Below are 13,706 nucleotides of genomic sequence, written 5' to 3' on the forward strand. Positions count from 1 at the left end.
TTATAAGTAGCCAAACGGAGTTCTTATCTGGTGAGGATGGGGTGTGTGTGTGTGTGTGTGCGTGCGCGTGTGCGCACATGCGTATGTGTTAAAAGGTGGCATATAGAACATGTTGGATTAGGGACTTTAAATTTCTGCATTGCTCTAAAGTAGAACTGAAACAGTTGAGAACCACAGCTGAGGAAACCAATCTGATATCTATGATCAGAAAACCCTCATTCTTATACAGATGGGTGTCCACACCGTGCATATTCACCAAGTGCAAGTCGATTGCCCCCTTCCCTACGTCTTGTTGACCAAGACAATATCTACCTTATAAAGATTGAAATTTACATTTTATGCCATTAGCAGTTTTTATTGAAGGAGGTAAATGATTTTTTAATTCATCTCAGGTTTAAGATAAATTCTGCAAACATTGATTAAAACATGAAAGGCACTTAAATAAGCATACATATCTCTGAAAACATGAAATGTTATGTACATGTGTTCACCATTGTTTGGATTTAGAGCTTTGAATTCACTAAGAGTTTAAAATGCTTTTTTTTTCCTCATGCCAAAACGTTTGACTATGAAATATCAACCCAGAATGCTCTGGGAAAAAGTTAGCAGGGCTTCAACCGTTTTTGTTTTTTGTTTTTTTTAAATTGCAGGCTTAAACCATCTCTATTCATATAGAACCCAGAAAACATGTCTCCTTGGATATGCCACGTGGCCTCTCGGTTTCACCAGGCATCTTGAAACATCGAGGGCAAGTAAGAGAGTTGTCCATTCATATCTTCATCACCAATATTAAGTTTCTTTTAAAAATTCAACACTTGCTGGGTAGAAAAGTCTCTGCAATAGCACAACATGCTTGTCTGCTTTTCAGTCCATTCTGTGTGTAATTCCTGGGGTTTATGAGATCGAAAAATAACTCCAGTTGTGGCCATTTATCTAGTTTTGTGGCAGCTGCAAATTCGGTTGCTCCAGAAACCACCTAATCTTCAATCTCCCAACTACTTTTAATGGCTGGATTAATGGACTAACCACTTACATGTGAAAATCCATCTTGGCTCTATTATCAGGACCATGGACAATGGGCAGATGGACAGAGGATTTACTGATTTACAAACTATTACCATCTTTGACATTTATTTGAAAAAAAAAAAAGACGCTTCAGATCGTTTAATATTTCAATGATAACTTAGTTTTATGAGAGAGAGATGTTTTAAGGGAACAAACGAGAGGCAGTGTTTTTTTTTTTTTTTTTTTTAAATGAGGTACCTTGGAAAACAGCATACAACGCCACATGCAGACCTCCACAATAGGTGGAGGGGACCAGGAGGAATACAAATTCATTTGAAAGTCTCTCTCTTTTGGACAAGAATATGCTAGACTCCCACAGCTCATATGTACTTGATAGAAAATGTAAACATTGATTTGATTTAGGCTCAGCTTCAAAACAGTAGTAAGGCATTAATTAGAAAAGATTATTCCATATTTGTTCTCCTTTATTCTTTTCTTACTTGGTCAAGAACTAAACGAACTCAATGTACTCTTGTGGATGAATGAAGGGCAACTCCCTCTGGGAAGATTCCTTATATTAACGCAAACCCCTGATCCCTTCCAGTGAACTCAAAACCCTAAGCCGAGGCTGAGAAGCAGTCGGTTCCTGGCATGAAGAGGATGGTTGTAGGCTGAGGTCTGAAGGGAGAAGTCAGGTAAAAGAGAAGCGTTTGCTGCAGAGTAGTGGGGTGGGCAGAGACCTGAGACCCTCGGGAATAGCCCGCCAGGCTGTGCCCTTCAAAGTCTCTGACCAGTTCTGGTTCCAGCATTTTCTGGGCAATGCCATCACAAGCCCCTGTGTCAAGGACACCTACTGCCAATTTTGGCAAGTTTATTTTTCTTGCTGTTGAGTCAGACGAGAAGGCCCAGGCCAAGGATGTGAAGAGCTTAGGGACTTTCAAAGCCACAGAGGGCCTGGCCCATCAGGTCTCCGCAGGAACATGGCTCATAAAATGCATTTGCTCCTCACTTGGAGCCCCAGCTGGCAATCCTAGACAGAACAGGCGAAGGCCACAGTAAGCTGCGGGGTGGCATGGAACTCTGAAAAGACTCCTCCCTTGTGCCATTCTGGGCCAGAACAGAGATTTCGCATTTTGCTGGCTTAGGGTGGGGACATGGCATTGTCCTCACAGGCTGAAATTATCACATTTGAAAGCTGGAACAAGCATCTTTTGAATGGGCATAACGCGATTGCTGGGCCAATTTCTGCAGAACGGAGTGACAGGTCACTGTGCCCTCCCGGATGCAGGCTGCCTGCCGCCTTCCTGCAGCATCCCCCTGCTTCCTGCGGACCAGGGCACTGATGCTCAGTTCAGCCTTCAAGTGCCGGGAAACCTGTGGTCCCCCCAGGGCACTCCTGGGAGAATGAACGCAGACGAATTTTTAAACAGCAGAATGAGTGTGTGTTTGTGTGTGTTTGATAATGGTCCAAGCTTTAATAGCATGGTAAAATATTTACTTTACTTTTTATAGCTAGCATGTAATCAATCGCTAACACACTGAAAGAAGCTAGAAACACCAACGTCTACTCAGCCACAGCTAGAAGGAACCATTCAACATTTACAAACATAAGTGTATACATATTTATGTACGTGTCACATATAGGTTCATGGGAAATGCAGAGTCATCACCTCGCCAGGTGAGCTGCCCCCCGACCATCCCTCCTGCCCAACACAAGTGGGCGCCCCTGGGGGCATCATCGCTCATTTCCTCTGACGCTGGGTTTCTTTTTCAAGCCACAGAGGACAGGGCTGTGGGCTTCTCTCTGGTTTTGGTTTTTAAGACATTAATAATCTAACAAATGGGCCCATTCAAGTTAATCTCCCTCTTGACCCTGAATAGCCTTGATTCATTTCGCCAAAATTCCCAATCCCCTGTTGGATAAATGATGCCAAGTGTGTACCAGGGACAGGGTTGGAGGTGGGGAAATTGATAATAAATATGAAGTAAATGTCCATTATGTGAAGACAAGTGAGTGGTGATCCTGGCTTCTGGGATTTTTTCATAATGAGGTGGGAAGAAGGGCTGGTCACAGGAGAGCGGCAACCACTGAATTAGGAAATGTTAGAAGTGGGAGGCCTCTGAAGACCATGATTTTCCTTTCCAGGGGAAGGAGTGGGGAATGGACTGGGCCACACATGGGACCGGAGTGAGGGCTGAGCTGGATTCATGGTCACCCGTGGAACACCCTTCTCATCAGGGCCAACTCCTTCCTGGGGCTTCTGGGGAGCAGGTGGAAGGAGGCAAGGAGCAGAGACGGTTTGGAAAGTTGTGGAAGCTCCTTTGTGAGGCTGTCCCTTTAGCCTCACAGGTAGCGTGGGCAAGGAGAATCCCTGTGAGTTGGTGCCTGTGCACGTGTGTGGTTGTGTAAGGATGGCACTGCCCCACTAATTACAAATTGCAGGTGGGTACAAGTAGTTAGGTGGTTCAAAAAATCAAAACTGGTTACACAGAATGGACCTATTCCATTTTCTATACGTGCATGCAGTGTGAAAACAAAGATGGCTCGAAGATATCACAGTGCAAGAACTCTGCAGGCCTTTCGAGCATGAATTATTTTGTGACCTGTGAATTGCCTTCATTCCAAATAAAACTTGGGTGCTTTTCTTTTTCCTATCTTCTTTTCTTTTATATAAAATGGCAACTCTTTCTCAGGAGAAATAGCCTTTTTCCATAAATGCAAATCATTTGGGGTTACTTGTATCAATGGTCAATGTGCCTTGTCTTTCATATGGTTATAAGGAGCAGGGCCATGGCTTTGAACTTGAGTAGCTTTAGCTGTTAGATTTATGGTCTGGAAAGAAGTCAGGAGAGGAGTTGCTGTGTCCCCTGCGGCTGCCTCCATAGTGACACACTCCCTAAGTCCAGAGCCAGTTCCCTTCTAGGCGATCAATGAAAGTGAACAAAGTGGTCATTTTCTTAATTTCATTCTGATTAGTGTCCAGGGAAGGATGATGACCTACATGATCTCAGCCCAAACCGTAAGCCGATTTCTCCTCCTCATTTTCTGATACCTTTACTAGGACCTCAAGTTGCACTTCTGGGATTGAGTGACACATTAACACGGAAGGAAGCCCAGAAGACGCCTGACAGAACCCCTTCTCCCTGAGCGTCCCCTCCCCTCTCCCTACTTCCAATCAACTGTTGCGTGGCAAACTGCAAACGTAGAGCAAATTCCACTAAGATGGTGTCAAAAAGAGAGAATTAAAGAAAAAAAATGATGGAAAGCTCGCCTCTTATCTAAGAAATCATTCTATAAATATCTCCCAGTTCAAAGATTTGACTTTTGGTTGTTTGGGGACTATTCCTCACTAGGGATATTTCAAGAAAAAACTCTCCCCATCTGGATGATTTTGTTTTCATTTATGCTATTAAGGATAACTGTACGCAGATCCAAAATAACAGAGGACGTCATTTTATTGGCTGTCCACGGGAAGTTTCATCACACACGGATGTGAAGACTGTGGGGGGCGCGGCACACAATACCTCAACACGAGACCTCATCGCGCGGCCAAACAGAAGGTGAAATGACCCCTGACACGACGGAACCCCAGCCGCCCTCTGCAGCCCTGGTGCCACCTTTCCACAGATGCCGCAGCCCAATAAGCTGAGTGAGGACACTGTCCATCAGTCTCGGTTCGTTGCACTGTCTTCCAACAAAACAGCACTTAAAAATTCACAAAATTAAAAAAAGAAAAAGAAAGCAGCACTTCCTTGGAAACAGCAACACCACTGTAACACAGACGGCAGCGTGGCATGCAGATCCACACCTGGTCGGTTTTTTCCCTTTAGGATTTTTTTTTTCTTTTTTTAAAATTAACAAATGGAATGGCATGTCTGTTTCAAATATTAGTAGCATAACACGTAAGTGCAGTTGCAGTCTGGCCACAAGCGTCAGAAGCCTTCCGTGTGTCTGTCACAAGGGCGGGCAGACACACTCCGATTCTACCCTTGGAGGGTCCCCGTCCCCAGGCCCACCAAAAGAAAGCAGCGACTTCTCTGTTTCCATTGGTGTCAAAGCACTCAGGTTGGGGAAGAAAATTCAAATGAAACCAAGCTCTCAGCATCCGGGGCCGGCCGCCCTGTGCCGTTCTAAGTGGTCTCTGTCCCCCAGACTTGGGGCTGTTATCTCCACCGTGGCATTGGCTGGGGGAGTCGCTGTGGAGCACACCCCTCCGCTCACTCCTGCTGCCCGTGGAGGAGCCTCTGGTGCCTCCCCAGCCTGGGGCCACACGGGTCACACGGAGCTGAGCTTCACCAGGCCGCGCACGGAGTCCTCGTGCAGGGAGTCCTGGCTGGCCAGGCCCAGCACGTGCATGGTGCGGCTGTGCGCCAGGGGGCTGCCCGCCGCCAGCAGCCTGGGGGGCGAGGGCGCCTCATCGGGCGTCAGGAACTGGTGGCCCATGTGCTCATCTTTCCGGGGCATCACGTCCGCGAGCGTGGCCTCGGCGAGGTTGGGCATGGAGGCGGGCGGCGTGGGCGGGCCCAGTGTGAGGCTGGCGCAGGGCGTGCCCAGGCCGGGCTTCCCGGGTAGGTGCAGCTCGTCGCTGGTGAGGCTGGGCTCGCTCTGCAGCAGGGGGGTGGCCGCGGCCTGCAAAACGAATTTGGTGCTCTGAATGCACTGGTCTTGGTCGCACTGGAGAGCAGGAGGCGCCAGCAAAGAGAAGGTGGAGAGGAGGGGGCAGAGGTGGGGAGGGACGGGGACAGGGCATGGGCGGGGAGGGCGGGGAGGGCGGGGTGCGAGAAGAGAGAAACCGTTAGTGACACCTCAGTCAGCCAGGCAGGGAGCGCGTAGAGTGGCCCAGGTGCATTGGGAGAGACACCCAGGGCCTGGTGCTGCAATCGCCTCTGCTCAAATGAAGTTACCACGGGTGCCCGGTCATAACATGCGGCACTGATCATGAAGCCAGTGGCCTTGGTTCCCAATTTAAAGGACACAATTGAAAAATCTCTTGGACAGAGTCACAGGCCACCTACAGCAGTGGGTGGCTGTTTCTTGTATGCTGAAAACCATTTTTTAAACCACATTGTTTTAAAAATACAGGGGTTGTACACCCATGTTCATAGCAATGTTATTGATAGTAAGTCAAAAGTCAAAAGCAACTCAAGTGTCCACTGATGAACGACAGCAGGGACAAGGTGCAGTGTAGACACACAATGTTAGTGATTCAGCCTTAAAAAGGAAGTGCATTCGGACACATCCACTAGATGGGTGGACCTTGAGGACAGCATGCTAAGTGAAACAAGCCAGTCACAAAAAGACGAATAACTGTGATTCCACTGATACGAGGTCCCTGGAGGGTCATGTTCTTAGAGAGAAGGAAGAATGGTGGCTGCTGGGGTGGGGGACGGGAGGAGGAGGGAGCTGGTGTTTAAGGCATGCAGAGTTTCAGCCAGGGAAGATGAAGAAGCCCTGGAGATGGGTGGTAGTGGTGGTTGCAGAACAACATCAGTGGATTTAATACCACTGAACTTATACTTACAAATGGTTAAAATGGCCAATATTATGTCGTGTCTATTTTACCACCAAAAACAGAGAGAAAAGTACATGGGTGACAGAAGCCCTTGAGGGTCTGATCAGATTGTTTGGTAAAAGCCTAGAATTCTCCACTGCTAAATTTCCAACAGCTTCAAGAGCCATTTCCCAAGTCTCTGTGGTCTGAGAATGCCCACACTTGAGAAGACGTTTCCTATTCTTCCACTTAAGTCACATGACATCTGCCTTGTGTCCTGTTTCCCTTTGCTCACTGGGCCAAGAAGATAGTGTAAGCACTTGTTCAGCCTATGCAACGGGCACCCCGATAGCTCTGCAGACCCTCTCCTTGAACTATGGGCAACTTTCAGAACAGCTAGAAGAGACTTAATGGGACTTGGACACCTTCAACGTAAGCCTGTGCAGCACCTTCTCAGTGAGATTCAGGAGCAGTGTTTCGATGGGAAGGAGGAGGAATAGGCATGGATATTAGGGGAGCAACTTGGGACTCTGTACTCAAGCTTGAAACTGGCTGCTCCGCTCCACTTCTGCAGAGTTCTTACGACGAGCTTGCTTCCCCTCTTCACAAATGAAGACCCTGAGACACGGATGGGTTGGGCAGCGTGATCAAGACCTTACAGATGAAAGTAAGGGATCGATCCAGGATTTGAAGCTGGGGTAGACCTCTTTCCACTATTAGGCATTTGACACAGCAGATGCTTAATAAATGTTATTTGGTCTTTCATCGCCTCCTCTTTATCAGAAGGCTAGAGTTACTTAAGAACTACTCACCAATGGCTTTGTGATTTAGGTGTGCCAACCTCTTCCTGATAAGAGACATGCCCAGAACTGTCATTGCTCATACCCCTGCAGCCGGAGCCGTGCAGGGCCAACATGCACAATACAGCCTCGACTGGAGGGAGGAAGTTCAGCCGAAGCAGATCCCAAGGTGCTTATTTCGTGCAGTGCACGCTTCCTTCCCGGCCTCATGGGTTTTTTTCTAAAATCACAAGTAGTAGGCAGGCCACCCCTGAGCCACCCTCCAGCCTAGAAGAGAAGGTTGAGGGGCTGCAGTCTTCAGAAATCTGCAGGTTTTAGATGCTCAAAGACTAGGTCCTAGGCAAGAGTAAAGCTCATAGTGGAGTTATGAAGAGGGCAAGCAAGTCTCACGGAAGATCCTTGCTTTTCTGTGGCTTCAACCCGGGTAGTGAAATTGCAAAACACTGAGAAGCTGGGTAAAGCCTGAGAAAGAAAGGTGTCAAAGTGGGGTCCGGGGGAGCGGAGGGGAGTGGGGTTATTCAGAGGAAAGGAAAGGCCATTAGAAACTACTTGGGAGGGGGGCTGGGCGCGGTGGCTCACGCCTATCATCCCAGCACTTTGGGAGGCTAAGGCAGGCAGGATCACCTGAGCTCAGGAGTTCGAGACCAGCCTGGGCAACATGGCAAAACCTCATCTCTACAAAAAAATACAAAAATTAGCTGGGCATGGTGGCACACAAATGTAGTCCCAGCTGCTCAGGAGGCTGAGGCAGGAGAATCACTTGAGCCCAGGAGGCAGAGGTTCCAGTGAGCTGAGATCGTGCCACTGTACTCCAGCCTGGGCGACAGAGCAAGACCCTGTCTCTAAATAAATAAATAAATAAAAAGTACTTGGAAGGGGCTGACTGTGAAGTGTTAACAATCCTTTAATGCACTCATTTTTCTACTCATCACCAGAATCATTTGTGCCACAGCGGTGCTTCTCCAAGCTGTCAGGTGGGCAACAGAGTAGCTTTCTCTGTTCTTGCAGGGAATTTCAGCTCAGGGTGCAGGTCCCTTCTGGTGGGGGCTACTGAGCAGGAGGCTGTCAGGCTGCAGAGAGCTGTGGCCTGTGTAGGCTGCTCGCACTCTCCCATGCTGTCAGCTCTGCTCAGAACATGGGCTCAGTCTTGACAGGGCAGAGGTGGAGGCAGACCAGCCTCCCTGATTAAACATTCATCTTCTGGAAACTATACCAGGGTTTGGGTAGACTGAGCTTTGCAAAGAATGTTTTATGAACATCACCGTTTCGTATTCTTCCTGACAGAGGCAGCTGAGCCACAGCGGCACTCCCATTTCCTGTAACTGCGCACAGCCTCCAGCAGGCCGGGCCTGGGAATGAGCCCAGGATTGAGCTGCCGCTTCAGAGAGTTCGGCTGGCGAGCCAGCACTCTTGCTGGACCGAGGCATCTCGTTTTCAAGCTTCCCCTCTGGAGCCCTCACTCATCCTAATGCTTTCTGTCCACACAATACCCCCCCCGGCTCTCAGGAACAAGGAAATTGCAAATTAGATTTGCTTGTCTCTGTTGACCTGAAGAAAGTCTTTTCCACTGAAGACTAATTGGCATATTCTGTTTTAGGGATCAGCCCAAGTACTTCTGACTGACTCTCACAGACTCACAGAAAAATATGTTTGAGGGTGGAGCTAGAGGCGATGGTCAAGGTCACACAGTAGGAGCCTGAGGGCAGACGAGGGCTCCTCTCCTCCCAACCCTGTCTCTTTCACCTTCCCTCTGGGAAGAGGTGGGCTCTCCTCATCCCTGTGTTTATTTCACCCTCCCTCTCCGGGGAGAGGTGGGCTCTCTTCCACTTTCTGTCTTTTTCCCCCTCTCTTGTCCATTCTTCTACTCTGCACTACCCCATCAGCTACTGGCCCTTTTCCTCTCCCCTGATCACCTCTCTGCCACCTAAGCCTGCAAAGAGCTCCTGCACACCCGTGAGAACCTTCTCGGAGAAGGTGGTTGTCAGCAGCGGTTGGTTAAGCTCCTGAGAGCTTGTGTTCCCTGTTGGGGTTGATGCAGAGTTGGGTGCACTTTGGAGACTTCTATTTGCAAACATCCTTTGCTAACTTAAAACACAGATAACAGCCCTAGAGGTGGCTTTACTGGGAACCTAATGATGCTTCAGGCTCCTTTACTTACACAGCCTCTTTCCAAGGCCTCGTTCTCTGCATACTTAAGAAAAAGCATATCTCATGGAGATTTGCTTTTTCTTAAAGGGGGTCTCCCATGGCATGGTTCAGACTGCTCCAATCCTGGCCCACTCCAGCCATACCTATTGGCACTTTGCCATGCTCTACCTACGACTCGTTAAGAACTGGAGCAAACACTGTGTGGGCCTCACTGGCCAGGACCTTGTTGGAAATGCTCTTGAGTTTGTCAAGGGCTTAAGGACTTGAAGAAGGTGTGAAATAATATTTGTGAAAGAAAAAGTTTAGCCTAAGCCGTTTAATTTTTTTGTGTTTTGTTTTTGTGAGATGGAGCCTCACTCTGTCACCCAGGCTGGAGTGCAGTGGCACGATCTTGGCTCACTGCAGCCTCTGCCTCCCAGGTTCAAGCAATTCTCCTACCTCAGCCTTCCGAGAAGCTGGGATTATAGGCATGCACCACCATGCCTGGCTAATTTTTGTATTTTTTTTTTTTTTTTTTTTTTTTTTAGTGGAGATGGGGTTTTACCACGTTGGCCAGGCTGGTCTTGAACTCCTGACCTCAAGTGATCCGCAGACCTCCCGAAGTGCTGAGATGACAGGTGTGAGCCACTGTGCCCAGCCCGTCAGCCATTTAATTTAAAAAATCTATATAGAAGTCACTCAGAAATGTTTTCCAAATGACTCTTTGGAACCCTGACTTACCCGATGATAAGCACCTCTTCTACGCAGATTTGTTTAAACATCTTAAAAGATGACTGTCTTTTTAAGTCTGCTATGGGTGTTTCCCCTGATAGAGGGAAGGCTTTCATATCAACCATGAGCCTACTGTCTGTGCCCTCCCCAGCTTTCCTGCTGAGGTGATAGCAGGGGGCAGGGCCACTGGCACCAGGCACCTAAGTGTCTGAGTCCTGTGTGTAGTTCACAGCTTTGAAGACACTCTGCCACATTCAAACCGATTTCCATTTAGAAGGCAAATCTCAGCTGGGGCACACCGGGACCAGGCTCTGTTCTGCAGGGTGTCACCCATCTAAATCTCCTGTTGGCTCAGAAGAGGGCACTGGCGTGGACAGAGCAGAATTTTGTCAGATTCCAACCAAGGGTAGTGCAATGACTCTACTGACTGGAATTTACAATTCTCATTAAATGCTCTCAAAACGTCGCCTGTTTTGAACATATGCTTCTTAGAAAATACTTAGATATCAAATGACTCAGGGATACCTGATTTTTTAAAAAGAGCTTTTCCTAATTTTCCACTCTGCCAGAATTCCAAGGACGATGGCTGTGATTCCCATTTGAGAAAGTCATGGGGGAAAATGGCCAATATTTTCAGGGTTACTGTGGAGATGACCATGACAAATATTCTTACACTTCTCCCTCTCTCTCTCTCTCTTTTTTTTTTTTTGTAACTTTTGCTTCTAATTCTTATTTGCCCATTTCTTGTTGACTTTTCTACTTAACTTTCTTGCTCTCTGCACTCACCAACTCTCTTCCCTCTATCCTTTTTCCGCATTGATTTCTCTCCCACTTCTGCTTTTTCCGTCTTCTCTTTTTCTTGTCTCTTCCTTTCTACCTCTCTCTTTTACTTTGAACCTTTTTCCCTCCACCACCCAGGCTTCCTGGCTTTTCATCTGAGGACCCTTTAATCTTCTGCCAGTAGAGGGAGACATCACCGCTCGCTTTTTTCTCTTATAATTTGGTGGCTAACACCGAGAAGCCGTTGGGTATGCTTGAATTGATCTAACCAGTTATAAAATCCTAAGGAAAAACGGCCGACCACTTGGATATCTGACAGTGACAGTCCATCTACTCTGAACAGCAAATTGAGATACTCATGTTTTTATTCCAAAACAACCTTTAAAAAGTTCATATTTATCAAATATTAGGTTGAATCATATGACATGACCAATTTTTAAGGTCAAAAATTGGTCGAATGCTGGATGCTAATAGAATAGAAGCTTGATTTCTTGTAAGAGTGTCTATGAAAAGACCTTTCTGCTGGCAGCATAAAAATCCCACTGTCTAAAGTGCTGGAGCTTTTGCTGTCATTGCAGTAAGTCACTGTGACAACTGATTTACTGCCCAAATGAAGCGTCAGCATTTAACTTACAAAGCAGTTTATGGTTTCAGACGTCTGGATGTCACACACATTAGCACTTAATGTTACAATTTAAAAACGCCATAGAGATCATTTACTTTTTGTTTCTGCAGATTCTCATATAAAATTGCTCATGTTGGAATACATTTTATTTTACCCTAGCTGACTTCTTGTCTGAAAAAACCGAGTGTACAGATGCTACTAAAAGCAAAACTAGGAGCTTTCTAGATGGCCTGTGTACAAATTAAGAGTGAGTGAAATTATGTATTTCTTTTGCTCCGATTCTGTCAAAAGCATTAGCGTTAGGCATCATTTATTTCTGCTTGGCTGTGAAGCTCTGTTCTGGGGTCTTATGAAGGCTTATTGACAGTTATAGAAACACCACAATCTTCTAAAGTCCACCTAAAATGCAGGTGCAGTTTCGAAGGAGAGCTTTTTTTGTATTCTTTTATTTAACATTATCATTTACGTTTGCCTAAGTTATTTTTTCTCCTTCTACCTTTGATTTTTCAGGTTACATGGAGCGTTCTTCTGTGATACTAGTTTAATAAATGATGCAACTGCTGGTTTCATCTTGTTTTGATACTGGATTGGGGGATTTAAAATGTTAGGTTAAGTAAATATGGTAAATGATTTTCTAAAAACAAAATTGTAGCAATGATGCACCACGTTACTATCTTTGCATTTAGCATGTGATCCCAAAGGACCTTTGTAGCAACAAGTGCCAGATATAAGCATAAACGATGACATCAATGCTATACAGAAGTTAAATTATTTGACAATCAAACGAGGTATGCACACTAAAAAGTGGATCATAACTGGATGTCGTGAGTATGTCATGCATATACATTGTCCTAGATAGAACTTCGATGTTAGCTAATAATAAAAGCCAATAATGAGGGAAGCAGGAATAATCAAAATGTGGTCCTCGGCTGGCTCTGAGTTATTTGCACATACTTCTAGTATGGCTCCTTGGAATTTCATAGGGGTTCAGAGGGCAAGAGATACTTGGGGTCACATGCATCATCTTATTGCTTTAGATGCCACATTGTTGCTTCTCTAACATTTTCTTCCTTAAGAATTTGTAGTAGAGGGAAAATCTCACAGGCACTGAATAACCACCCCCGTCCCCTACTCGTGAGAGAGGATACGCTAACACTGGATCTTCCCATTTTTGAGATCATAAATAAGACCTCAGTAGGTACTTTGATGTCAGCTTTCTATCAATATTTATCTAATTTTTTTGACCTGCAATATCAGGGTGTTTATCTAGATGTAAAATTATAAAGCCTTTATCTCTAATTGCTAAAATACTGTGTATTTCCCTAGGAACACATTTTCTATCATTCAAGAAATACGTTTCTTATCCAGATACTGGTCCTAAAATAAAATGGCAGGCAAAAATTTGACCAAAGATACCCAGGGCCTCTTTCCCTCCAGTCTTTCTCTCCTCTGCAAATGAACATGCTGAGTCTGATGCTAAATCTGTCTCCAAAGGCTCCTCCTTCAAAGTAAGCACTGGAAATGGCTTTAGGTCAGAGTAGTCCTACCACATGGCTAATCCAGTGTTTATTGTCGGTAGAGTGGGTAGCAAACAGCCCATGTCTGGAGCATATGGCAACATGAGTTGTAACATGTCCTCTAATTATAGAGACAAAGCTTCTACTTCCAGGAATGCTGGAGAACTGACACTGGACCAGCTTTCAGCCTGCATATAAGGGAGTATATGAAACTGGCCAAAGTACAGGAGGCAAATGGTTTCCAGTAGCGTACAACGGGCAGCGCAAGACTGTAATCCCTGAGGGGAGGGAGACTCACAAGGTAAGCCCCACAACCAGCCAGTTCTTTTCTTGGGGAAAGTTCCCCAACCATTGCACAGAGCTGGAGTCTGAGCAGACCACAGTTGTTCGGCTATAGAGAAAACAGAGGTCGGAGTGTGAGAAAAACAAAGTGGCTGGATCTGCAGGGCAGGAAACTGGAGAAGAGGATGCCATTCAGAGAGGGAGGACCAGAAGTCCTAGTGGGTGTTCCAAGGGCTGTAGCCAAAGGCTGTGCTGTGCATGTGCAGGGTGAGAATTCTCTGCCCCAAGGCTTACAAGACAGCAGCTGCAATGGGGTTGAAAGAGAAATAGAGATATTTGAGGTTGA

General features: G+C 46.3%; 1 protein-coding gene across 5 annotated transcripts in view; it reads right to left on the bottom strand.

Moving 5' to 3' along the window:
- Positions 1-339: 339 nt before the first annotated feature.
- ZDHHC14 (zinc finger DHHC-type palmitoyltransferase 14) overlaps positions 340-13,706 on the bottom strand; it is a 300,740-nt gene continuing 287,373 nt past the window's right edge. For 3 of the 5 annotated variants that reach the window (XM_031667336.1, XM_017958196.3, XM_017958195.3), the window contains one exon: positions 340-5,680. In XM_031667336.1, coding sequence (XP_031523196.1) covers positions 5,282-5,680 — 399 coding nt within the window. In that variant the 3' untranslated portion in view covers positions 340-5,281. The remainder of the gene's footprint in view (positions 5,681-13,706) is intronic. The other 2 variants (XM_017958193.3, XM_017958194.2) reach the window with 2 other exon arrangements.

This window comes from Papio anubis, chromosome 6, assembly GCF_008728515.1.
Source record: "Papio anubis isolate 15944 chromosome 6, Panubis1.0, whole genome shotgun sequence".
NCBI lineage: Eukaryota > Metazoa > Chordata > Mammalia > Primates > Cercopithecidae > Papio > Papio anubis.